This window comes from Physeter macrocephalus, chromosome 20 (genome assembly GCF_002837175.3).
Source record: "Physeter macrocephalus isolate SW-GA chromosome 20, ASM283717v5, whole genome shotgun sequence".
In the NCBI taxonomy this organism is placed as follows: domain Eukaryota; kingdom Metazoa; phylum Chordata; class Mammalia; order Artiodactyla; family Physeteridae; genus Physeter; species Physeter macrocephalus.
The window spans coordinates 35,555,119-35,577,504 of record NC_041233.1 but is presented as its reverse complement, the minus strand read 5'-3'; the positions used below and the strand labels follow the sequence as shown (position 1 = coordinate 35,577,504).

The 22,386-nt window shown below is 57.3% G+C and overlaps 4 protein-coding genes across 9 annotated transcripts in view; 1 reads left to right on the top strand and 3 right to left on the bottom strand.

Annotated features, from left to right (window-relative positions):
• The window catches only part of FAM25A (family with sequence similarity 25 member A), an 11,229-nt gene extending 7,180 nt beyond the window's left edge, over nucleotides 1-4,049 (bottom strand). For all 4 annotated transcript variants that reach the window (XM_028481854.2, XM_028481852.2, XM_055081296.1 and 1 more), the window contains exon 1: nucleotides 3,876-4,049. Coding sequence is in view for 1 of the 4 variants with exons in the window: in XM_028481851.2 (XP_028337652.1) it covers nucleotides 3,876-3,897 (22 nt within the window). In the remaining 3 variants the exon portion in view is untranslated. The remainder of the gene's footprint in view (nucleotides 1-3,875) is intronic.
• Nucleotides 4,050-4,808: 759 nt separating this feature from the next.
• ADIRF (adipogenesis regulatory factor) lies at nucleotides 4,809-7,130 on the bottom strand. Its single transcript, XM_007111532.3, has 3 exons — nucleotides 6,967-7,130; nucleotides 5,209-5,271; nucleotides 4,809-5,002 (listed from the first exon to the last, which is right to left on the bottom strand). Exons 1-3 carry the CDS (start codon nucleotides 7,025-7,027, stop codon nucleotides 4,896-4,898), a joined length of 231 nt encoding a protein of 76 aa, XP_007111594.1. The 5' UTR covers nucleotides 7,028-7,130; the 3' UTR covers nucleotides 4,809-4,895.
• Nucleotides 7,131-12,755: 5,625 nt separating this feature from the next.
• SNCG (synuclein gamma) lies at nucleotides 12,756-19,777 on the bottom strand. Of its 2 annotated transcripts, none has more exons than XM_055081200.1 (6): nucleotides 19,773-19,777; nucleotides 17,301-17,521; nucleotides 16,431-16,472; nucleotides 15,974-16,101; nucleotides 13,278-13,349; nucleotides 12,756-13,036 (listed from the first exon to the last, which is right to left on the bottom strand). In XM_055081200.1, exons 2-6 carry the CDS (start codon nucleotides 17,419-17,421, stop codon nucleotides 13,016-13,018), a joined length of 384 nt encoding a protein of 127 aa, XP_054937175.1. In that variant the 5' UTR covers nucleotides 17,422-17,521; nucleotides 19,773-19,777; the 3' UTR covers nucleotides 12,756-13,015. The 2 variants fall into 2 exon arrangements, with proteins under 2 accessions (XP_054937175.1, XP_007111593.1); XM_007111531.4 differs by lacking the exon at nucleotides 19,773-19,777 and adding an exon at nucleotides 18,428-18,532.
• Nucleotides 18,570-22,386, top strand: part of MMRN2 (multimerin 2) — a 20,027-nt gene continuing 16,210 nt past the window's right edge. For both annotated transcript variants that reach the window (XM_028481605.1, XM_024132138.2), the window contains exon 1: nucleotides 18,570-18,727. In XM_028481605.1, coding sequence (XP_028337406.1) covers nucleotides 18,570-18,727 — 158 coding nt within the window. The remainder of the gene's footprint in view (nucleotides 18,728-22,386) is intronic.

Sequence of the window (22,386 nt, the reverse complement as noted above, 5' to 3'; positions counted from 1 at the left end):
GGTTCGTGCCCCGGTCCGGGAAGATCCCACATGCCGCGGAGCGGCTGGGCCGTGAGCCATGGCCGCTGAGCCTGCGCGTCCGGAGCCCGTGCTCCGCAACGGGAGAGGCCACAACAGTGAGAGGCCCGCGTACCGCACAAAAAAAATAAAAAATAAAAATAAAGCATTAGTAGGAAGGAAGGAAGGAAGACTGTAAAACAGAAATACCAGAATTCAGGGATGAGATGGCACATGACAGGAGCAGGCAGAATAGGAACTTACATAACTCTGGAATAAAACAGAAGAAAAAAGGTAAAACAAACCATTGCAGAAATGAAGACTAAACTAGAAGGAGCCACAGTAGGTACCTATGGGAACAGAAATGAAAAAAAGCAAAGAAAAAAGAAGGAGTCATATTAAAGACATACACAGTGTTTGGGAGACAATGGCAGATGTGGAAGGTAGAAAACTTTGTGCCCACGACTGGAATTCCCAAAGAAGAAAGACAAGCGATGGAACAGAGCAAATATTTTAAAATACAATTAAGAAATGTTCCTAAAATAAAAGAAATCTAGAGTCAATATGGAAAGTGCAAACAGCATACTAGGGAAAACTGAACCAAAACAATCATCACCGATATGAACCCTAAAAAAATTACTGTACCTTAAAGATAAAGGGGTGAGAGGGATAAATTAGGAGTTTGGGATTAATACACACTACTATATATAAAATAGATAAACAACAAGGACCTAGTGTATAGCACAAGGAACTATATTCAATATCCTGCAATAACCTATAATGGAAAAGAATCTGAAAAAATATGTATATGTAATTGAATCACTTTTGTATATGTAATTGAATCATATACAAAACTAACACAACATTGTAAATCAACTATATTTCAATAAAAAAGATAAAAAAGATAAAGAAAGCCAGCCAGCCAGAAAGATCAAGTCACTTATTAGAAATTCCAGTGAATTAGAAATCAGACTTCTAGGGACCGTTCAACCTTCTGTGGCAGAAAGTGGGGCAGCCATACCTAGAAGATGCTCATGGAAAAAAGTGTGAGACGTAAATTTCAAACCCAGTTGAGGATAAAGTATAAAGGCTACAGACCAACATTACCACACATTTAAGAACTCAGAAAATGGTTCACATGAGCCCTTCTTTTTTTTTTTTGTGCGGTAGGGGCGCGAACCCGGTTCCCCTGCATCGGCAGGCGGACGCGCAACCACTGCGCCACCAGAGAAGCCCGAGCCCTTCTTTTTTTAAAAAAATTTTATTTTAACTTTTTAACCTTTTTTTAAAAAAATAGAAAATGCCATACACAAAAATAGGACACTGTGAACCCTCATGGACACACTGCAATAACCCAAGGGGCCTAGCTGTAACAATTCTCAGCTCAGATCCCAGACGTCTTCTCTTCTCAATTCATCTGAAAATATTTCATTCTTAAGGAAACTTTTAGAGGACTAACTCCAACCAACCAAGAGATAACAGAAAACATTTCAGCAGAAGGAATGGCAGAGCGCTTCTAATATTTTCAGTTGCAGATCTAAGACAGAACAAAGGTGTGGAGGAATGGGATGCAAACGCTATGTTTTCACAAAGTAGAAATGAGACAACTAACAACAATAACAACAACAAAAATAGGAGACAAGGAGAGAAGGTGGAAAGCAGAAAACTCTGCCCCTTCTCATCTGTAATTTGATGGGAATCAGAGCTGAGAAGTCCAGTGGAACCAAAATGTGATGTTAGTGACTGTGTTTGGTTAGTTGGGGAGCTGGGATTTGGAGAATTAGGAACTATCTAAGGAATTGCTAATGGAAGAATTAATCTTTGGAGATTTGACCAAGACCCAGCAGGTGCAGTGGCCACAGCTGCCTTCTCCTCAGCCCATCTGGGCTCAGCTAGCTTCACGAACCTCACAGAGACAGGCCTGGGCTCCTATAAGCTCCCATGGCTCGCCAGCACCATGCCCACCTTGTCCCAGACATAGGACCAAAGACAAGCCCAACCTGGCCCTGCACCCCAGGGCTCAGTGTTGGGGGAACAGAGGCACACAGAAACAGGCATTTGCACAGTGCATGGGAGCATCAGCTGCATGGCGGCAGGGTTTGTGGAAGGGGCTGCATTGTAGGAGATGGCACCATGGTGAACCTGACAACGTGCCAACTCTGTTATCTGGTAGGAGAACCAAAGGACCGTCATCCCTGCATTCATGTGGCAGATGTTGCCAGAGCCCCACTCTAGGCTCTGGGTGTGCACTAATCAGTAGATGGGACTTGGCTGCAACCCGTGGACAACCATCACAGTGAAGCACACAGGAGAGCGACTCATTAGTATATAACCGTGGAAAAGAAGTACAGGGGGTGTAAGAACGTATTGGCAGTGGCCAGACCCATTCTGTGTATGTTGGGGGAGGATCAGGGAAGCTGAGATCTGAAGGATGAAAGAGCAGGAGCAACTTGGACGAGGGTGGTTAATGACGGAGGATGGACAGCATTCCGGGTAGAAAAAAAGGGCAGATGCAAAGACTGAGATGAGCAGAAGCACACAGTCAAGGGAAATGAACACGGGTGAACGTGGCTGAGGCAGGGAGGGAGGGCGTGTTGGGGGAAGAGGCTGGGGAGGTGGGTGAGGCCGGCAAATACAGAACCTTAGCATCGAGGTAACATCAGGATTTAAGCTTTTCTTTGCAACAGAAAACCTAATTCACAGCGGCTCAAACAATGAGGAAATTGATCCTCTCACCTAGCTCCTGGCAGCTGCAGGACTGGTTAAGTTAGGGACTGAATAAAGTAACTTGGGATCCAGGTTCTTTCTATATTTCTGCTCTGCCCTAATCAGCAAGTTGGCTTTTCCTTAGGCTTGTTCCTCCTGTGGTTAGAAGTAGCTGCCAGAGTTCTAAGGATCATTTCTTGACACAAAAATGTTCAGTGGTATAGGAGAAAATGCTTCTTCCTTGGTCTTTTTCTTTTCTTTTCTTTTTTAGGATGAAAAACCTTTCCTAGAAGGCTCCTGGCCCTAGACCTGACTCCTCCTCTCCTTGGCCTGAGCTGGCTCACACATCCATCCCTAAGGCCAACACTCACAAGGAGAACAGGATGAAGAGGGATTGTTGGGCCAATTGGAATTTCTCCTCAGTCAGGCAGGAGAAGGATGCATTCCAGAAAAATGTGAGGGCTCTGCCAGTCCAGCCCCACCTGCCTCCTGCTGTGGCCCCAGGTGGTCTCTCCCAACCCTGGCATCCTCTCCTGGGGGCAGGGCCTCCTGGAGATGCTGGAAGCACCTCCAGATTACCCCAGGTATCTCTTCAAGGACCTTCCCTTTAGGCCTTGGCCCATTTTGCAGACTAGCTGAGCACTTCTTTTGGGGACAGTCAGCAACAGGAACCAAGCATGAACTGGGCCTGGCCCTGGGGTGAGGGTGAGAGATGCTAAGGGTTAGGGAGACCTGTTGCTTCCTTGGGAGGGATCTCAAATTGGAAAAGGGAAAGGTCACCTGGGGGTTGTGAAGGGGAGGGATGGGGGTGGACACGACGACACTGCCCCCTGCTGGCATGTCTGGAAAGCCTCTGGGAAAGCCGGCCCCGAGTCAGCGTGTGAAGGAAAGACGACAGTTTTTTTTCTCAATCTCCCCAGAACTAGGAAGTGCCGTGTAGCCAATATCTATGAGTTGAAACGGCATGACTACGTATGTGCTCATCCAGAAGAGAACGAGATCATTACGGACAGAGGGAATAGTGTGTGCAAAGGCGTGGAGGTGGGGAAACGGAACGGGCCGTCACGTGCCGAGGTGTGGCGGGGGTTCGGATGAAGAGGGCAGCCAGCGCCCGGCTCCTGGGCTGGGCCTTACCCTGTGGCAACAGTGAGTCACCCATCAGCAGGACTTACCCAGGGTTGGTATCGCGTGCATGGACACGTGCTGGGGAGGTCGGAGGGAAGGTTTGCGCGAACTCTAGACCCTCTGGGGGAACCTGCCCGGTAAAAAAGCCAGCCTCTGCAATGGACCAGAAAGTACAGGCGCGCGCATCCGGAAGGGAAGGAGTGCCCGAGGGAGTGGCCTAGCGCGCGTACGCACACAGCAGGGTCCCAGCGCTTCACGCCCACGTGCGCCGCGCCCACGTGCACCGCCCCGTGCGCCGCAGGCACCTCCCCAGGGGGCGCGTCTTGGGCGGAGCTCCTGGCGACCGCGCCAAACACAAGTCAACTGGGTGGGACTCAGATCTTCGGGGCGTGTCCTCGCCCTCCCGGTCCTGCCCCGTGACTCACCGTCGGGTGCGACAGTCGCACAAACACCGGGCGGGTGGCGTAGGGTGAAGAGCGCCAAAAGCTCTGTCCCTGCCGTCCCCTCTTCCCGGAGAATTCCTGCCCCCTGAAGTCCTCGAGGGCGCCTGGCCCTGGGATGCCTCGATGGGAAGCACCACCTCCGGCTTAGCTCACTGGGAGAAGTTCCCGAGGCCCCTGCCTTTGGAACCCTTCGCCCCCCGCCCGGAGCTGAGCCCCTCGAGGATCCGGGCACCGAGTATCCCCCTCCTAGGAAGGGGCGGGTTCCTGGAGCTGAGGGAGCGATTTTGGAATCGGGGTCAGGGGGAATAGAGCGGGGCAGGGGCACGTACCTAGATGGGGGGTTGAACTTCGGATAAGGGGGAGTCTGGACGCACGGTTGAGACATGGGAAATGAGTTCTTGGACAATACGTCTGGGTTTCCGAATTTGGAATGCCAGGACTCTGGACGTCAGGGCTGAGTTTCTGGATACCCGAGCCTCTACTCTAAGCGAGGGAGGGCTGGGCCCAGTTTGGGAGGAGGCATGAAGTGGACACAGATTAGGCATATGTGCTTTAATGAGGTGGCCCGCCAAGAGCCTGCTAGAGCTCCGGGCCTGGAAGGGAGTCACCCATGTCTCCCTTCTGTCATTTCAGGAGGCCGAGTTTCTTCCCAAAACCCGAGAAAGCCTCAGAGGCCTGGTTAGCAGTCTTGTCGATGGTTTCCTGGGTAGACTTGGCAACCTGGTCCATAGCTGGGAAAGGAAAGGATAGAGGGCAGTTGAGTGTGGGGCCCTGGGGAACCACAGCCCTGCAGGGTTAGCCTGGCCTGGGTCTCCCTCCCCAGGAAGCAATGCTGGTAGAGGGTCTGCAGAGGAGGGGGTGTGTCTGGGCAACGGCTGGGTGGAGGGCAGGGCCACGCTGGGGCTGTCCACCCTCCTGCCCACCAGCCCCACCAGACCTTTCTGCCCTGCTTCTGTGGTCTGATCCACCACTTGCTGAGTTGCTGCTCCAGCCGCCGTCACTAGAACAGAGACGTGGGTTTTAGTCCCTGTTGAGATACCACCAACCACAGGGGCCCCACCATTGCCAACCTCATCTGTTCTCTAGAGTGGTCTGTCCTACAGGCCCAGGGATGGATGCCACTTTGACCAAGGCCACTCAGTGAGGGGCATGAGCCCTTTCCATGACTCCAGGTTGTTCTTGTTTATTTGTGACTCTGGGCTCCTCCCCTCTGGCCTGCTTCCCTTGCCTCTCCAGGATTGCTGCAAAAATATCCAAGCGAGTAAGGAAGGCAGGGCTGGGCCAGGCTGGAATTGGCATCTGGGCTGTGGCTACTGCTGGGCACAGCCCAGGGAGAACCCTGCTGCCTTTAACAACTTCTCCCCCGGAGGCTTGGCCCAGATGCCTGAATTCCCACATTTAGAGCACTGGGGCTTCTACTTTGCAAGGCCCTCTCACTACCTCCTCTCTCCTGTGCCTCTCCCCAGAGGGCACACAAGCAATGACTGCCAGTGCCTCTGTGAGCAGGCAGCGTAAGGCATTAGGAAACGAAGTGTGGAAAGTAGGTGAAACTTCCAAAGTCAGGCCATCTCCTCTAGACCAGAGTTTGTGCCTGTGAAGAACAGGGTTTCCAGGGGCTCAGGTGGGTCCCCACCTGCTTGGTAGGCAGACAGGTGGCTCTGGCCTTCAGAGATCTGACTCATCCTTGCTGCTGAACAGGAAAGGGCCTGCTTTACCCAGACCCTGGGGACCAGTGGGTACAGGGGTCAGGCAGACCCTGGGTCTACTGCTCACAGAGGTCCCTGGGGTCTTTGTCTGACGTAGCACAGTCAAGACCACAGGGAAGGAGACTGCATTCAGCTTACAGATGGGGAAAGTGAGGCCCAGAAGGAAGGGTACTGTAGACAGAGGCTTCCTGGTACCATTTTAGCCTCAGGGGAGCAACTGTGGGCTTTCCTTGGGGCACTGATGAAGGAGGGGGTTGGTTTAGGTGTTGTCTGTTGACTGGGATATGTGTAGGACAGACTTGGAGCTGGAGTCCCAAGGGAGGCTGAGCTGGGACTGGAAGAGCTGCTGCTGGTGGGGCTGAAGTCTCCTTACGTACCCTGCTCCGCAGTCCATCCCCAGCCCCCAGCTGCATAACCTCAGGTCTGAGGGGGAAAGAGCCAGAGGTGGAGAAACTAAGACTGGGGACCTGCCCTGCCCGCATGAAGGTGGGAAGGTTTTCTGCGTGAGGACTTAAGAGGAAATGAGTATTTCGGAGGAGGGCGGGGAGTGCTCAAAACAAAGCCCGGTGGGAGTCTGGAGCCACCCGTCCCATCCTGTTTCTGTGCGCCTCTGGGACCTGGCAGGCAGAGATCGGGCGTGGTGGCAGAGCGCGCTCCCCTCGTGGACCGTCACTCTCCCCTGAGGGCCCGGGTGGGGCCGCTCCCGGCCCTAGCAGCTGCCTCGGATTGGCTCTGGCAATGCCCAAAGCACCCCCCGCTCCGCCCCACTCCTCTGGCACTGCTGTTCTCCCACTTCCCTCAAAGCATCATTCCCGGGCTGGTCCGGGTGGGCGTCCTTCCAGGTCCCTGCAGCTCAGGAGAGGGCCCTTCCTAGCCAGAACCGCCCGCCAATTTTCCGGCTGCGCAGTCCCCAGGCTTCTGCTCCCAGCCCCACCCCCGCGTCCACCCGGGGGTCCCAGTATGTGCCCCAGGTCGCGCGCTGTCCTCACCCGCTTCCTGGGCCGCCCCCTCCACTTGCTGCTTCAGGTCCTGCAAGCCTTTGCTGGCCATGGCTGCTGGGGTCTGCGAGGTGCTTCAGGGTAACCGTAGCGACGTTGGATCCTGCTCAAAACGGCGGCGACCCGAGTACCAGCTCTGGTTTTTAAGGCGCCCCAGGGCCGGCCCGCCCCGCAAGGAGGGGGGTTGGAGGGGGCGCGGGGCGGTTCCCAGCACTCTGGCTCAGGGGAGTGACCGGGCCCTGCTCCATTCCCCGCCAGCCGGAAAGCACAACCTGGCCTCTGGCGGGCCGTAGTGGGAAGGCGGAGGCCCCATCCAGGATCTGGAGCGGGGCTCGGTGCTGCAGAGGGGCTGGATCAGGGGTCCAGAGAGCGGCTGGGGGCAGAGGGGGCGCACCAATCTCCCTCTACCGCATGAGTCGGACGTTTCCGCTTTGACCCTGAGGATTCCCCAACCTGTGAGCGCGGGATCAGCACCAGGTCAGGATCTCAAGGCTGGAGTTGTAATTAATAATAGCAGCTGCCTTTTTTTAAGCATTTACCTTGTGCCTGACGCTGTCCTAACGCTTACAGCCTCTTGTGTAACCTTCACAACTCTTGGAATGGGTGTTATTAGCAGTTTACAGGAAGAAATTGAGCACAGAGGGCGAGTTAGGTCTCACCCAAATTCGCATGGCAGGGACTCAAGTCCGAGTCGGTGGGCTGTAAACCCTAGCGCCCTGACCCACGCCGAGCTGGCGGTTCCCACACACTCAGCCTGGACACTGCAAACTGGCCCTCTGCCCAGCCGCTGCTGGGACAGGGGTGGGGGGGGAGCGCAGTGGGGAGATGGTCGAGTAAATCCCACCCCCTTCCGAGAGGGCGAGTCACTGACGTGCGTGCTGGACCTTGGCTGGGGACCAAGCAGCCTGAGGTGGAGGGGGAGTAGCGGAGAGGGCGGCCCGTGTGTGTCCAACCCAGGCAAGGAAATCGTTGTCGGTCACCAAAGACCAACGACTTGGGCAGGAAGCACCCCAGGCCAAACAGCGAGGAAGGGAGCGGCCAAGCCGCAGGCCTCTCAGGTCACCACTCCTGGGACCGGCGCGCGTGAGGACCGGGGGCGCTGGGAGGGGAGTTAGTGACCTGAGCGTCAGTAGAGCAGCCAGGGGTCCCAGAAAAAGCAAAACGACCCTCGAGGCACAACATCCTGGCGCTCAAGGGTGCAGGTCGGGCCCCCACCCCGCCCAGCGCTCTTCCACTCCAGAGCCCGCCTTCGGAGTCTGGAGGCCACCCCCTCTGCGTCTCGGTGCGGCGGCTCGACCCTCTCTAAGGCTGCTCTCTGATTCATCCTCTTTGGGCCTGTTTCTGCACGTCCGTCGGGGTCTCCCCTATTTTGGAGCTCTGGGAAGGTCCCACCTACCCAGGTCCACTCGGCTGGCCCAAGCTCTGCCTGTAATGCGTGGGGAGGGGTGGATAAGCTGTGGAGGGTCAGCCCCTGGTGTGGGGTATATGGAAACAAACACACACGAAATTGATTAAGGGAGGATTCCTGGGCAAGAGGAAGGGGCAGGCGCTGAGATCAGGTGGGGGGATGGGACACCAAACGCAGACTAACAAAGCAGCTGCCCCACCCTGCCCCGCCCCGCCTTGCCCCTCCCGGCCTTGAGCCTGGTCCAGCCCGGAGCACTGAGGCGCTGCAGAGCCGCCTGATGGTTCCTCCTGGACTCCGGTGAGCCCCGCCCAGACCCTGCCCCAGGCCTGCCTGCCCTCCTGAAAAACCACCAGTAGCACCAGTCCCTTTTAGCCAGGAAGGCCTTTTACACGGTTCCAAGTTAGCTCACCACTGAGCTGCTGTTGCTATTTGGCACCAGGCCTAGTGGGCAAGGAGCGAGACTGGGAGGCAGCAGCCTCTCTGGGAGGGGCTGTTGGGCCCAAGCAGGTGACAAAACGGACAGTTGAGTGGCTGTAAAGCCTCAGGCACCAGAGTCAGACCTCTTGGGTTCAAATACCCCCAGGGCAAGTTCCTTCATCTCTCTGAGCCTCAGTGTCCCAAGGAGCCTCATCAAGCCTCAACTTCATCAAGCCTGACGGTGGGGGGCACAATACCAGAATCTCCCCAGAGTGTTACGCCTGGCACTCAGCTGAGGGTCCTTCGAGGTGGGGGGAGGGAAGACCCCCTTAATCTTGCTCATTCTTACTCATCCTTTCCGCTTCATCGACAATATCACAACCACGGGCTTCCCTGGTGGTCCAGTGGTTAAGAATCCGCCTGCCAATGCAGGGGACACAGGTTCAAGCCCTGGTCCAGGAAGATTCCCCCATGCGGAGCAACTAAGCCCGTGCGCCACAACTACTGAGCCTGCCCTCTACAGCCCGCGCGCCACAACTACTGAAGCCTGCGCGCACTAGAGCCAGTGCTCCACAGCAAGAGAAGCCACCACAATGAGAGGCCTGCACACCGCAACGAAGAGTAGCCCCTGGTTGCCGCAACTAAAGAAAGCCGGTGCACGGCAGCAAAGACCCAACTCAGCCAAAAATAAATTAATTAATTAATTTAAAAAATATATATCACAACCTCTGGGAAGCCTTCCTTAACTATCACAGATTAGATGAAGTATGCCAGATTGGGCCTCCCAGCATTCTGTACTTCCCTAACATGACACTTACCAGACTTTAGTGATTGCTTTTCAAATTCTCTCTCTTCCCTCTGTAGGAGAGCAAAATTTGACACTCCAAAATGTCATTTTGGCAAGCCAGTTATTTCAAGCTGAAAACAATGAAGGCCCAAAAGACTCAGGGAGAAACTTTGATCTTTCCCCTTAGCTGAATTTAGAGAGAGGGCCTTACAGGAATAGAGCTATCAGCAATAACTAGAGTATGAACTAGGTGTGTAGACAGGGAGGAACCGAGAAAAGTCTATGTGTTAAAATTACTCTCTGTGTCCCATTGTCTGTACATGGCCCAGCAAACATTTATTTACCGAACATTTGCTTTTCCATCTCCATGTCAATTGCCTTCCTCCCCAAATCTCTAGCCCCAAGATCCTCTTTTGTCTTTAGCTGAAGATGCTATTTAAGGTGAAGGCTTCAGCCATTTTGACAAGTTACTCAGTTTTCCTGGGTCTGTCCCATGTATACATGCTATGAAATTTTGATTTTCTCCTGTCAGTCTGTCTCATGTCAGTATGATTCTTTGAACCAGCCAGAAGGACCTAGAAAGGTTAAGGAAAATTTCTTCCTCCCTGACACCTCCAAGATTCTGAGCAATTGGAGAGGAGAGACCATACCTAGTTTGCTTAGTTTGGTTCCTCAGAGTCAAGCACCTTGCCTGGTACATGGTAGATGATTGACAAATCTGTTACAGCAATGTTGGAAGAGGTCATCAAGAGGGTGTAACTGTTGGTTGCCTTGCGAGCTGGACCTGGGCAATCAGAGGCTCCTCACCCCCTCCCCTGTCCTTGGAATGTATGTCCTGCCTGCAATTCCCATACTAGCATCCATTTCAAGGACACAGCCTTGACAGAGTAAGGTGTTGTTGAAACCCTCTGGATTGAATATATGACTGACCCCAGTTAAGTCCTCTGTTAACTTTTAAGATTTTGGTGGGCTGGGGCAGAGATCTATTCATCTTGTGGCCACCCAAGACAAGCCTCATATGTAAGTTCTTTTATTAAAACTGCCACCTACTGAGACTTCCCTGGTGGTCTAGTGGGTAAGACTCCACGCTCCCAACGCAGGGGGCCCGGGTTCTAACCCTGGTCCGGGAACTAGAGCCCGCATGCATGCTGCAACTAAGAGTCCGCGTGCCGCAATGAAGATCCCAAGTGCCGCAACTAAGACCCGCGTAGCCAAAGTAAATAAATAAATATTAAAAAACAAAACTGCCACCTACCGAAAAAAAAAAAAAAGGGACAGGGTGCCTGGGGCTTCTCGGATAAGGAGAGGATGGGGGGAGAGCAGTAACTCCTCTAGGGAAGTCAGGTGCAGCCCCACAGATCCCACAGCACATAATAGGGGGCTTAAAGGCAAAGAGCACTGCAGTGCCCATGGGCTGGGGAAGAGGCTTCCTGGACCAGGCAGACCTTGTTGTTTGATCACAGGAACTGGCCCTGATTATGGGGGTGAGAGCGGGGGGCAAGCAGGAGGGACCCTCCCAGGTTCCTTCAGCAGAAGAGAGGGCACTGGGACCCCAGGGGCCAAGTCTAGGTGTCCTCCACCCCCAGTTACCTGAGAGGGCCCAGCTCCTCCCCCCTTTCTCTCCGGCAAGCCCAGGTCCCAGGTGCCCTCCTCCTGGGGCATGCACAGGCCTGCCGATGAGCAGTTTGTGAGCCCGGGAGCAGGGACACCCGGGACTGGCCGCACCTCTTCCAGACCCTTCATTCCTCCCACGGTAGGGTTTGGGGGCTGCAAGAGCAGCAGCTCACTGCTCCTTTCTGCCTCCTCAGCCGCGGATACCCATGACCGGCAGGCTGGGATACAACGAAGCTCAGCTGTGTTTGACTGGTTCCCAGCCCCCAGGGCTGCCCTTGACTTCTGCTCCCCACCACAGAGGCAGGGTGGGAGGGTGGTGTGGACTCAAGTTTTGGTGCCCACACCCAGGGCTGGAGGGCTGGGGCAAGCCACTTAGATGCTCTGAACCCAAACTGGCTGTCAAAGGAAAGGGAGCCCTGCTCTCTGCTCAGGCACCTCTGAACGAGACTCCAGGGCGTGATGCCAATAGCCCTTCGTGTAGGACAATGACCACCCTGGTCCCCGGGTTGTTTTGAAACCTTGGGGGTGGCAGCATCTGCCATAACGCCACTGGAGCCCCCGCAGTCCGGGTGAACGTAGCAGAGCATGGGAATCAGCTGCTTGGCTTTGGAGCCAGGCCACCTGGACTTCTGCCCGGGTCCCAGCTTCCTAGCTTTGTGCCCTTGGGCAAGTTATTTAACTCTCTGTTTCTCAGTTCATTTTCTATGAAACTGACCCATGCCATTTGTTTTGAGGATTAAAGGAGGTAAAGCACTCAGTACAGTGCCCCACACCTGGGAGGAGCTCAACAAATGTTCATTTTTACTCTTTTTCTCTCAAGGCGGAGGCTGGCTCTTCTGCCTCTCAGCTGTTGTGTTTTCTAATGATACTTGGCAGAACTCTTCAGTGAAAGGGAAAGCCCAGGTCCAACTTGGTGGGGAGCTCAAGGCTAGGTGGGACCAGGCGGGAGGAACCCTGGGGTCATGTCCTTCTTCGCAGAGGAGGATGTAAAGAGTCCCTACTATGGGTTTAGACTTCCCATCTTTGAAAGTTACCATCTGCTCCAGGGAGGGGCGTTAGGTGTCCCTGTTCCCAGAAGGAACTGTTCCACCAAGGACACACATGGAGGGAAGGCCCAGGAGGCCCATCCTCACCCTCTGCCGTCAGTGGGGTCCATTCCCGGAGGGTGAGCCAAAGCTCAAAACCTGGGGCACCCTGGTCTCACGCTCCAGCGGACAGTGTGTCCTTGAAGGTATCTGCCCGAGCCAAAAGCAGGGCTGCCACCTCCATGTTAAAAGCCAGTGGGGGTGGCCTGGTTTCAATCCCTGGTCGGGGAACTGAGATCCTGCAAGCCATGCAGCATGGCCAAAAAACAAAAAACAAAAAACGGCAATGGCGGGGTGGCGGGGGGTGGTGCAGGGGGACTCCTGAAGGCAGTGCCCGCCATCAGTAGGTTCCAGAAACGCCCAGGGTGTTCCCGTACCATACCTGGCCCAGCTCCTGTTCCCAGGAGGGCCCAGAGGGCGTCTTCATGAATGAGGCAGCACAGACAGGAGGCCTAAGCAGGTATGCAGTAGGGATTTGAGTTTTATTTGGAATCATTAAAAAAAAAAATTCATAGCAGCATCGTTGGGGTCAGAAGGACCAGAGGGGGTGAGGGGACAAGGGAGGCAGGTGATGGTGGTGGCGGCAGCATGGGAGGACCAGCCTGTGGGCAGCCAGGGGAGGACGTGGGGACCATGGGCAGTCCCATAGGTCACATTCCAGGACCAGACACTCCTTGTGCCAGGAGGGTTGGGGTGTTCCTCAGGGCCTCCGAGCTCACCTGCAGCCCTCTAATCTCCTCCACTCTTGGTCTGGGAGAGAGAGAGACTTTCACACACAGCTCTGGGGCCCCAGCCCTCAGTGGCCACCCTGGGTGGGGTGGGGACAGGTGTCATCTGTGCCCCTCTTCCCTGAGGGGGTCATCCATGAGGAGACCTCACATTCAGGCTCAGGGGCCTGCAGGTCAAGAGGCTCCCTCGAGGGCTCTGGGGCCCCAGGAGGGAAGCAGCTTGCCCAGGGACCCCCCTGTAACACCAGGAGCCCAGATCCTACCGCCTGAGCCACTTCCTCTTCCACTTTGGCTGCCTCGTCCTCCTGCGAGGGGGCAGGTTGCTGCAGGTCCTCCTGTGGGAAAGCAAAGGGGATGTGGGACCAGGTGGAGGGCACAGAGTCCCCAGCTCCTTGCATCCAGGGCCTTGTCACCCTGGCCTCAAAGATGAGCAGAGGCCCTCATCATCTTGCTCTATGTGGAGGGCTGGAGGGGAGGGAGGTATGAGGGCCAGACTGACCTTGGAGGTGATAGAGCCTCACGTAAGGATTCACAGCGGGGTCTCTGTCTGATGATGCCAAGGCCTTCTGCGGGTACCAAGTACCCTTGAGCCCAGCTTCACCCCCAAAAGCAGATGCTGAGTCACTGACAGTCCCTGGTTGGGCCTCCTCCATGAGGAAGCCCAGTGAGGTGGGGTGGACAGTGGCCCCTGAAGCACTAGGCCTGACCCCCCCTTCAGTGTTCCTGAATCACATGATCACATACCCTTGTCCTCCTGTGACCCCAAAGAGCCCTAGGAGGAGGGGCATGTTATCACCGTTCACATGGGGACCCTATGCCTAGAGAGGCCAGGTATCCAGCTTAAGGCCTCAGAGCTCAAAGCAGTGAGGCTTGTAGGGATCAGGTCTGGCTTGCTCCAGGCCCAACCCTATCCCAGTAGCATGAGTGCCACCCTCTTTCCTTCTCCCTGGCTCCTGGATGGGCCCTGGGCTCAGGCTGGTCTGGTTGGAACCAGCAGCGGTTATACAGTCCTCTCTCACTTCCTGTCTCCCTCTACCCACCTACACCCGGCCAGGCACTTGCCTGAGAGGGCGGCCTGGCTGGGGGTGGTCATGTGAAGCTGGTAGGCTGGGCCAGACTGGGTGATCAGCTTGGACACTAGTCTCAGCACCTACCTCTGGAGGGTCCTGCCACCTCTCTGTTACCATGGGGCCATCCTGCCCCTTGGTGGACTGGGGCAGCCAGAGTTGGGGCAGGCTCTCCAGGCAAAGGACAGGTGGCCGCCTACCTAGTCCTGCTGCCCCAGGGTGGGTGCATGAGGCCAGTGGCATGAACGGTCAGAAAGACTGGCAGTGCTGCATCCTTCTACGGTTCACTGGAGGGTGAGTCATGGCTGGTTTTGGGGTGTCACCAGGAAATGTCTTCCTTGGGGTAGCTCCAAGGCTCACCAGCCCTCCTCCAAAGTCAGAGAGGAGCGCCCAGGCTTCTGCTCAGAGGTGCAGGGGCAGCCTGGCCCCATCCCAAGGCCTCTTTTGCTGGGGATGGGGGGGGAGGGAGGGGCCTGGGATCTCCTGGGGTACATTTGGGTCCTGCCCAGGGGCACTGATGATGATGATGTAGTCACCTCCCTTTGTCGGGTGCTCACCATGAGCAAGGCGAAGCTGCTTCACGGGGGGCCATTTCCTTGCATCATCACAGCCCAGTGAAATGGATACTCTCAGCCCCACCCTCCCCCCACCCCAGGCATTTTACAGCTGAAAAAATGGAGGCCCCGAGAGGTTGAGTAGCTTCCCACGGTCATAGAGCTAGGATGAGGCAGAGCTGGGAGCTAGGAGCAAAGGGCACCTGCCTGTTCCTAGGATCTGGAGACCTTGTGCTGGCCCTGGAAGTGGACGCCTTGGTGCTGCCCCCAGAGCCAGGGGCAGGGTGACCCCTACCCTTCCACCCACCCACTCCCTAGAGCACGGATTCTTAGTGCTGGGTGCCTGGGACTCTACCGGCCCCTCGGGGCCTGTGCCAGGTAGGAGAGCTTTCTAAAGCACAGCCTCGTACTGAGACGGCACATCTCTGGAATAGGAAAACCTCCTGCCCCCAATGCTCCCACCATGATCTCCCAATCTCCTGCTCAGAGTCTCTCTTTCAGAGCACAGTCTCGGGACCCAGGCTGCCCAGAGAATTGCAGGCTCACTCAGACTAGCCATGGGACCTTGATTACCATACCTCTCTGGGCCTCATTTCCACACCCTGTCTCATGGGATTTTGTGCCAAAGAAATGAGTTAGTAGGTGTAAAATGCTTCAAGCAGAGTCTTTCTGTGGTGGGTTCTGGGACAGTTCTCCCAGCCAGCCTCCACCCCCTGGGAGTGCTCCGCCGCTCCTGTGCTCTCTGTTGCCCGGCGCGCGCACGTGTGTGCGCACACACATACACACACACACACACACATGGGCACACTCACACCAGGCACAAGCGCACACACACGCTCACAAAGGTGGAGGCAGAGGGTGTGGTCAGAACCTCACTGTTTTTCCATCACCAGGGGGCGCTGCTTCCCTGCTCCTCCTTGGAGGAGGAGGCCCTGCCCAGCCAGGCCCCGAGGGAGGCTGGACACTGGGTTGGCGGTGACCTGGCAGATCTGAGCTGGTGTCCACTGCCCGTGGGAGGCTGCCTGCCACCACTCGGGGCTTTCAGGACCCTGCTTTCGCTAGTGAAATGGGGTGTCTCCTAAATGCTGAGCGCCATCAGGAGAATGTGGTTTTGAGCCTCATTCCAGTTGGGCCCCACACAGCTCCGCTCACAGGGGTGGTCGTGAGGATTCCAGGACTTAATGGATGTGACAACACCAAACGCAGACCAGGGCCCCTGAGTCTCCATTCCCCTGTATGACAGTGGGATGATAATGCCTCCTCCCCAGCTGGCCTCCCTGGGGCCCAGGGGAAAGGATGGGACGGGTCTGAGGGCCAGGGCTGGGGACTAGGTCTCACCTTGTGCACCACTCTGGAGGTGATTGCGATGTTCTCTGCTTCCTCCACAGTCTTGGTGGCCACGGTGTTGACACTGGAGACCACGGCCTCGCTCACGGCGTTGGCGTGCTCCTTGGTCTTCTCAGCCACTGTGGGAGGAATCTGGCTGACTTTGGCCCTGACCCCACCCCCACCGGGGCCTGGCCTTCCCGTCAGGCCAGAGCAGCCCCTTTCCCAGGGCGCTCAAAACTCTGTCTCTACTGGAGACCTTAGGCTGTCCCCTTTCTGACTCCAGGGGAGCTCTGATGACGATGGGGGCAGCCCACCCTGGGTCTAGCCCCAGATTCTGGAGAAGTCTGGGTCCTTTCCCCCAGAAGTCTGGGGAAAAGGAGGGGCCTGGGCTTGGGCCTTTAGCACCAGGGTGCAAAAGTCCCTGGACGTCCCAGCCTCCATGTCCCCGGGTCCTGGGGCTCCTCACCTGAAGTCACACTCTGCACAACACCTTCCTTGGTCTTGGCTCCTGTGGAGGAAGTGGAGGCGTCAGCCCAGTCCCACTCCTGGTGTTGGGAGGGGAGTGGGCCAGGCAAACACACCACAGAACAGCTGCACAAGCTGCAGGGTCAGTGGGAGGTAAGGATGGTGTCTGGGGGCCGGCCTTCCTTTCAAAGGCCACTTCCTGCTGTGTCTGGAGGAAGGGGATGGATGGGAAGTGGACAGGACAGGATGGGGGGACGAGAGAGACCAGGCCTGAGGTAGGGTCTAGACCTCACGTGGGTATGGCCTGGGCCTCTGAAGCAGCGCAGGACAGGGTCAACGAGAGCTGAGTCATCGGCTCAGCCTCCTCTTCGGAAGGAGCTGACGGGGGTGGGGTGCACGGGAGGCTGGACAGGACACTGAGGGTTGGTCTCATCTCGCCTGACGCACCCCTTCCCTCTGGGTGGGGTGGGGACCTGTGGCCTGGCTGCTGAGCACCTGCTTGCTCAGTCCGCGGGGCTCCAGGCTCAGTGTGGCTTCTTACCCGAGTCAGGGGGCCTGCGGGTGATGCTGGGCGGGGGTGTGCATTGGTGTGTGCATCTGTGGGCACACAAACAGGTGTGTCTGAGGGCTAAGTGCCTCCCTTGCTGTCCTGTCCCAGAGGCCGGCCCCTGGGGTCCTGAGGAGGCCCAACCAGACAATGGGGTGTGTGGGAGAGTGGCGGTCCTCCCGAGCTGGGAGACCCTGACTCAACTGCCAGGTCCTCATCCCTCTCAAAATGCCTCCCAGGGGCTGGGGGATAAAGTCAGGCCCAGGTAACTGGACGGCCACCAATCTGTCCCGCCCCGCCAGGCCCTGCCACGCCCAAACTCACCCACATACATGACACCCTCCTTGGTCTTCTCAGCAGCCTCTGTCACCCCCTGCTTGGTCTTCTCCACGGCGCCCACCACACCCTCCTTGGCGATGGAGAAGCCCTTCTTGAAGACATCCATGGCTGTGGGCAGGGACGGGGGCCTGATTCCCCGGGCGAACTGTGACTGGAGCTGGCTCGAGTGCTGCTGCAGCCGCTGTCCCTGCTGCTGCCTCTTATTGCTGCCAATGAAATATTGATGATGCAGCGGCGGCTGATGGGAGCCCAGCCAGCCCAGGGGTTGGGGCGGGGAAGGAGGGAGGGAGGAAGCAGGCTCGCCGCCCCCTTCTCCCAGGGTCCCCAAGCCCCTACTAGCTCAACCCTCCCCTCCTGTCCCCTGCCCTCCCCGGAGGGGCCATAGAGGGCCGGACACATCCTTGTCCATCACTGCCCTTCATTCATTTGCCGCCCTGCGCACCCACGGGGGGGCCTTGACTGGGTGCTCCCAGGCCTGGGGCTGTTGTATCTGTGTACATCTGGGGCAGAGAGGGGTCAGAGAGGGGGGCAGGCACAGAGAGGGGAGGTGCCTCTGTTACCAGCGTCCCAGGTAGGGCAGGGGTCAGGACCAAGCAGGCCTGTCAGGCAAGAGTGGCCAACCTCCCAGACCGGCCTGGGCTACCCACCTTCTCACCAGCACCACGGATGCCCCCATCCTGGGGCTGGGGCAAGGCCAGGTGGGGGAGCTGGGCCACAAAGAGCTGACCCAGGCCCTGGCCCCCGCTACAGACTGTGTGACCCTAGGACAGCTCCTTTCTCCTTCCGAGCCTCCACCCGTCTGCTGGTTCCCGCTGCCCAGGGGTGAGAGACACTGAGTAGGCACGCGTGTCCCCCACTTCCTGGCCACCAGCATGGACGGCAGCAGGTTCCCTGAGACTGATCCGACCGCTTCCTGCTGCCCCACCTCTGTGCTGGGGTGGTTCTCCTGATTCCCATGGGGACATGCTTGGTGGGGCCACCTCCCCCCGTGTCTCCCACACCCCCCAGTGTCCCAGACCCGAGTCCTCCCGGGGCGCACAGGAACTGGCCTGCGTTGTTGGCTGCCCCTGTGGGGACCAGGCCGAGGGTGAGGGGGGCCGGACGAGACTCACCGGGTGGGCCGGCCCAGGCCACTTCCTCTCTTTGTTGTCCCCGTGCTTTTTTTTTCCTTCTGAGATTTAACTTGAAGACAACGTCACCAGCACTGGCAGTTTCTGGAGTCACCCACAGAGGCTGAGTCCGCCCCAAGCCAAGATGATCCTGACACTGCTGCTCAGCGTCGGGGGGCCCCTGGGCTGGGGGCTGCTGGGGGCCTGGGCCCAGGTCCCCAGTACCAGGTTCTCCGATCCACACAGCCCCAGGCCACCTGGGGTCTGGAGGGCAGAGGCTGAGGACGGGGACCCCGTCAGACGGTAAGGAGGGCCTGGACCTGGGGGAGGAAGTGGTACAGGATCTGAGTCCCAGCTCAGCCAAAGCAGGGACTCTCTGGACTTCAGTTACCCATACGTGAAATGGGCTCATACCATCTATCTGCTGGACCAGCCGTGAGGCTGAATGAGGTGCTAGGTGGCAGGCTCCCCTTTAGGAGGCCACCCCCAACCGGCCTGGACTGGGTACCCCAGGGCCCAGCCTAAGGACCACAGGAAGTTCCCCGCCTACCCATGGCAGGGAATGGGCCTGGAGGTTGGACAGGGTGGGAGCACTCTATGCCATTGACCACCGGGGTGCTGAGGGGCTGGGGTTCTGGAAGTTTCTAGCTGACCTGGGAGTGGCTCCTATTCTTCGAAGTAAGTCAGTTCTGAAAGCTGAGCCCAGTTGAGGCTGGCCCAGCCTAAGCCATAGAAGACAGATGCTCCTGTGGACTGAATTTGGATCTGAGTGCCCAGGGGGACTGGCATGGGCCCTCAGCCTGGCCCTAACAGCGCCCAAACAGTCGAGCAGTGAGCAGACAGGGTGCCCTGCTCTATTTCAAGAACAAAAAGGAGGCTGTGGCATCCAGTGAGCTCTGCTTCAGCAGCCCTCTGGAAATGGGCAGAATGGTCTTATGACTAGACCAGGACACCCTTTTCCAGTCTTTTTATGTGTTCAGGGCCAGGGATCCTCCTGCTGATAAGGTGCTGGGAATGTGGGTCCCTCCTCAGGGTACCCCTCAGTCAGAGCAGCAGGTGCCATTTATCGGACCCATCTCTGGGCTAGGCATCTTGCCAAGTGTTATCTCAATCCTCCTTACAGCCCCGGTTACAGAGGAGCCTGGGGCTCAGAGAGGCTAAGCAGCTGGCTAAGGTCACACAGCTGAGGAGAGCTAGAACCAGGATCTGAGTCTGACTCTAGAGATCATACTCTGGTCCCAGTCCCAGGGGTGCCTATTCCCCCCCTCCCCCTCCCCCCGCCCAAACCAGACTTGGTTGAGGGCATCTATAAAGATTTGGAGGGTGAGAGGGGCCAATTTACACTCACCCAGAGTCTTCCGTCTGGCTGGCCGAGATTCACCGTCATGTGGGCCTGACCCAAACCTTCCTGGAACAGTTCTCATACAGCTCTGACACTTCAAGGTGAATGTGTTTGTTAGACACTTTCCCGAAAGCAGATCTGACCAGGGAGAGGCAGGAGGGTGAGAGCAAGCGAGTGTGCACTGCCGCTAGGTGATGGAGGGGCGGGCCATGTGGGAGGAGAGGGGAGAAGTTGGGCCTGGAGACACCCCCTTTCCTGTGCCATTCCCATTTCTGCTCAGAGCTGGGAGGTGCACATGGGTCTTGGTGGGGGAACCCAGTCACCCAGCTCTGATTTCAGGACCAAGGATCCAGACTTCCCTCCCCAAAGCCATCACCTCCAAGCCCCTGTCTCTGGGTGGCCGGCCTCCCTCTGATGAAAGGGAGTACGAGGGGCCCAAGCGGCTGGGCAGGAGGTAGGAGATGCTTCTCTTTCTCCCCCACTCCCACCCCGGGGCTGTGGGGAGGGACTGCGTTCCCTTAGCCCCAGGGAGGGTGGGTCTCTGGACTGCTCAAGGCCTGAGGGGGTCACTCAGCCATGGCCTGGTGGTCTCAGTGTGTGCAGGTGTGTGTGCAAGGGTACCCTGGCCTGGGAACGCCCAGGCAGGAGTCCCAAGCCCTGGTCCCAGGAACCTCCAGGGGGTCCCAGCAGGCCTGCTGGTCTCCTGCCTACAACCCAGAAGCTGCAGGCCCCACAGGTCAAGCCCAGGTTGTTGAGGCCTCCGGAGGGGCTGGTGAGAAAGGAAGGAAGTGCCGCGCGGCTTCCTCGGGCTGATTGCTTCCCGTGTTCCTGTGAGGGGAGAGGCGGAAACGCAGCCCCAGCCCTGCTCCTGCTATGGGGAAGGGGAGGCGAACAGGCTCTCCACAGTCAAGCAGGGGCACCACACCACCCATGCCACCCGCCACGAGCCTGGCGGGCCCGCCCCGCTGGCTGCCAGAGCCAGGGCCCTGCCCTGCATTTGCCCCTCATACCTGTACCCAGGGTCTGGGGGCCAGGGTAGGCCCTGGACACAGACCCAGATAAGATGCTTTGTGGACTTCCCTGGTGGCGCAGTGTCTAAGACTCCGCGCTCCCAATATAGGGTGCCCGGGTTCGATCCCTGGTCAGGGAACTAGATCCCACGTGCATGCCGCAGCTAAGAGTTCGTGTGCCGCAACTAAGGAGCCTGCGAGCCCCACCTAAGACCCTGCGCAACCAAATAAATAAAAATAAATAAATTTAAAAGAAAAAAGAAAAGACCCTTTGAAAGGAGAAGCTCAAACAAAACAACCTGGTGCTGGATGCCAGGTCTCAGGATGGAGGAGGGACATGGTTGGTGCTTCCTAGGTCACCCAGGAGCCCGTGGGGCTGGGCCCAGTGAGCCAGCAATGTGGGTATTTGGACTTTGTGGGGGAAGAGGCTCTTTCTTTGATCCCAGGCTTTCGTGGGGGTGGGGAGAGCAGGAGGTTAGGATGTGGCGCCTCAGATGCATGAGCGCTTCCCAGGCAGGACTGAGCCTGCTGAGGGGACTGAGCCAAGACCCAGGCAAGGTGCCCCATCTCCACATTGTTGTGACAGTACTGCAAGGTCTCCCCTGTTCTCTCCACTTTACATGTTGTGAGGCTCAGAGGGGTGGGGTCGCCACCAGGGCCCACACAGCTCCTAAGTGATGGGTCAGGCCCACATCGGCTGGGCTGCAAATCCCAGGTGTCCTCAGTTCTGTCTCCACTAAGAGGGGTGGGAGTGTAGGAGCCGCTCCTCCCAGCAGCCCAGCTGGCCCCAGTCACTAGCATCAGTGTCTCCACAAGGAGCTTTTGCAACTTTTGCAGCTGGGAGCTTGTGGCCCAGAGGAGTCACGCATATCTCTGGAGGTCACACAGGAGCAGAGGGGAGCCCAGACCGCTGGTCTCCGGGCCACAGCTGTACCTCCTGCACCTGTATCTGTTCTCCAAGGCACAGGGCCCTAAGCACGAACAGGGAAGAGCCCCACTGGCCTGAGCTATGCTCAGGGATGGACACCAAGTGGGCCTTGGGCTCCTCTGTGGCTCAGAGACCAAGCCCGGCAAACTTCTCCCATGGAGTCATCACAATCACAGCCGCATCCAGGACCTCAGAGAGCCAGCATGCTAAGAACACTTCCTTCCACAGAAAGACTTAAAGGGCAGTCGGAGGTAGGTTTTACTGGCTGGTTAAGAGGCACTTGAGTGTCCCAACGGGCCACAGCAGCAGCACATTTATAATTCAGGAGGTTCAGGCTAACAGCCCGTTCCCTGCCGGAGGCTTTCTCTGCCTTCCTTATAGCCTCCCCCCACGGAGGGGCTGGGAGTGAGAGTCTTCTCCATCATTTCCAGGACTGGAGGAAGGGCCTTGCTCAAGGTCACCCTGAGTCCAGGGACAGGGAGGGGAGGAGAGCCCAGGCCTCCCAGTTCCTATTAGAAGCTCCGGGCTTCCCTGGTGGTGCAGTGGTTGGGAGTCCGCCTGCCGATGCAGGGGACACGGGTTCGTGCCCTGGTCCGGGAAGATCCCACATGCCGCAGAGCAGCTGGGCCCGTGAGCCATGGCTGCTGGGCCTGCGCGTCCGGAGCCTGTGCTCCGCAACGGG

What these genes read in the sequence shown, in the direction of transcription:
- ADIRF (XM_007111532.3), bottom strand. Translation starts at nt 7,027, where the DNA reads ATGGCCAGCAAAGGCTTGCAGGACCTGAAGCAGCAAGTGGAGGGGGCG. An exon ending in GGGGGCGGCCCAGGAAGCGG is followed by an intron (nt 5,272 to 6,966) that starts GTGAGGACAGCG and finishes TCTCTGTTCTAG; the next exon opens with TGACGGCGGCTGGAGCAGCA. An exon ending in CACAGAAGCAGGGCAGAAAG is followed by an intron (nt 5,003 to 5,208) that starts GTCTGGTGGGGC and finishes TTCCTTTCCCAG; the next exon opens with CTATGGACCAGGTTGCCAAG.
- SNCG (XM_055081200.1), bottom strand. Translation starts at nt 17,421, where the DNA reads ATGGATGTCTTCAAGAAGGGCTTCTCCATCGCCAAGGAGGGTGTGGTG. An exon ending in TGTGCAGAGTGTGACTTCAG is followed by an intron (nt 16,102 to 16,430) that starts GTGAGGAGCCCC and finishes TTCCTCCCACAG; the next exon opens with TGGCTGAGAAGACCAAGGAG. An exon ending in CCTCCAGAGTGGTGCACAAG is followed by an intron (nt 13,350 to 15,973) that starts GTGAGACCTAGT and finishes GCTTTCCCACAG; the next exon opens with GAGGACCTGCAGCAACCTGC.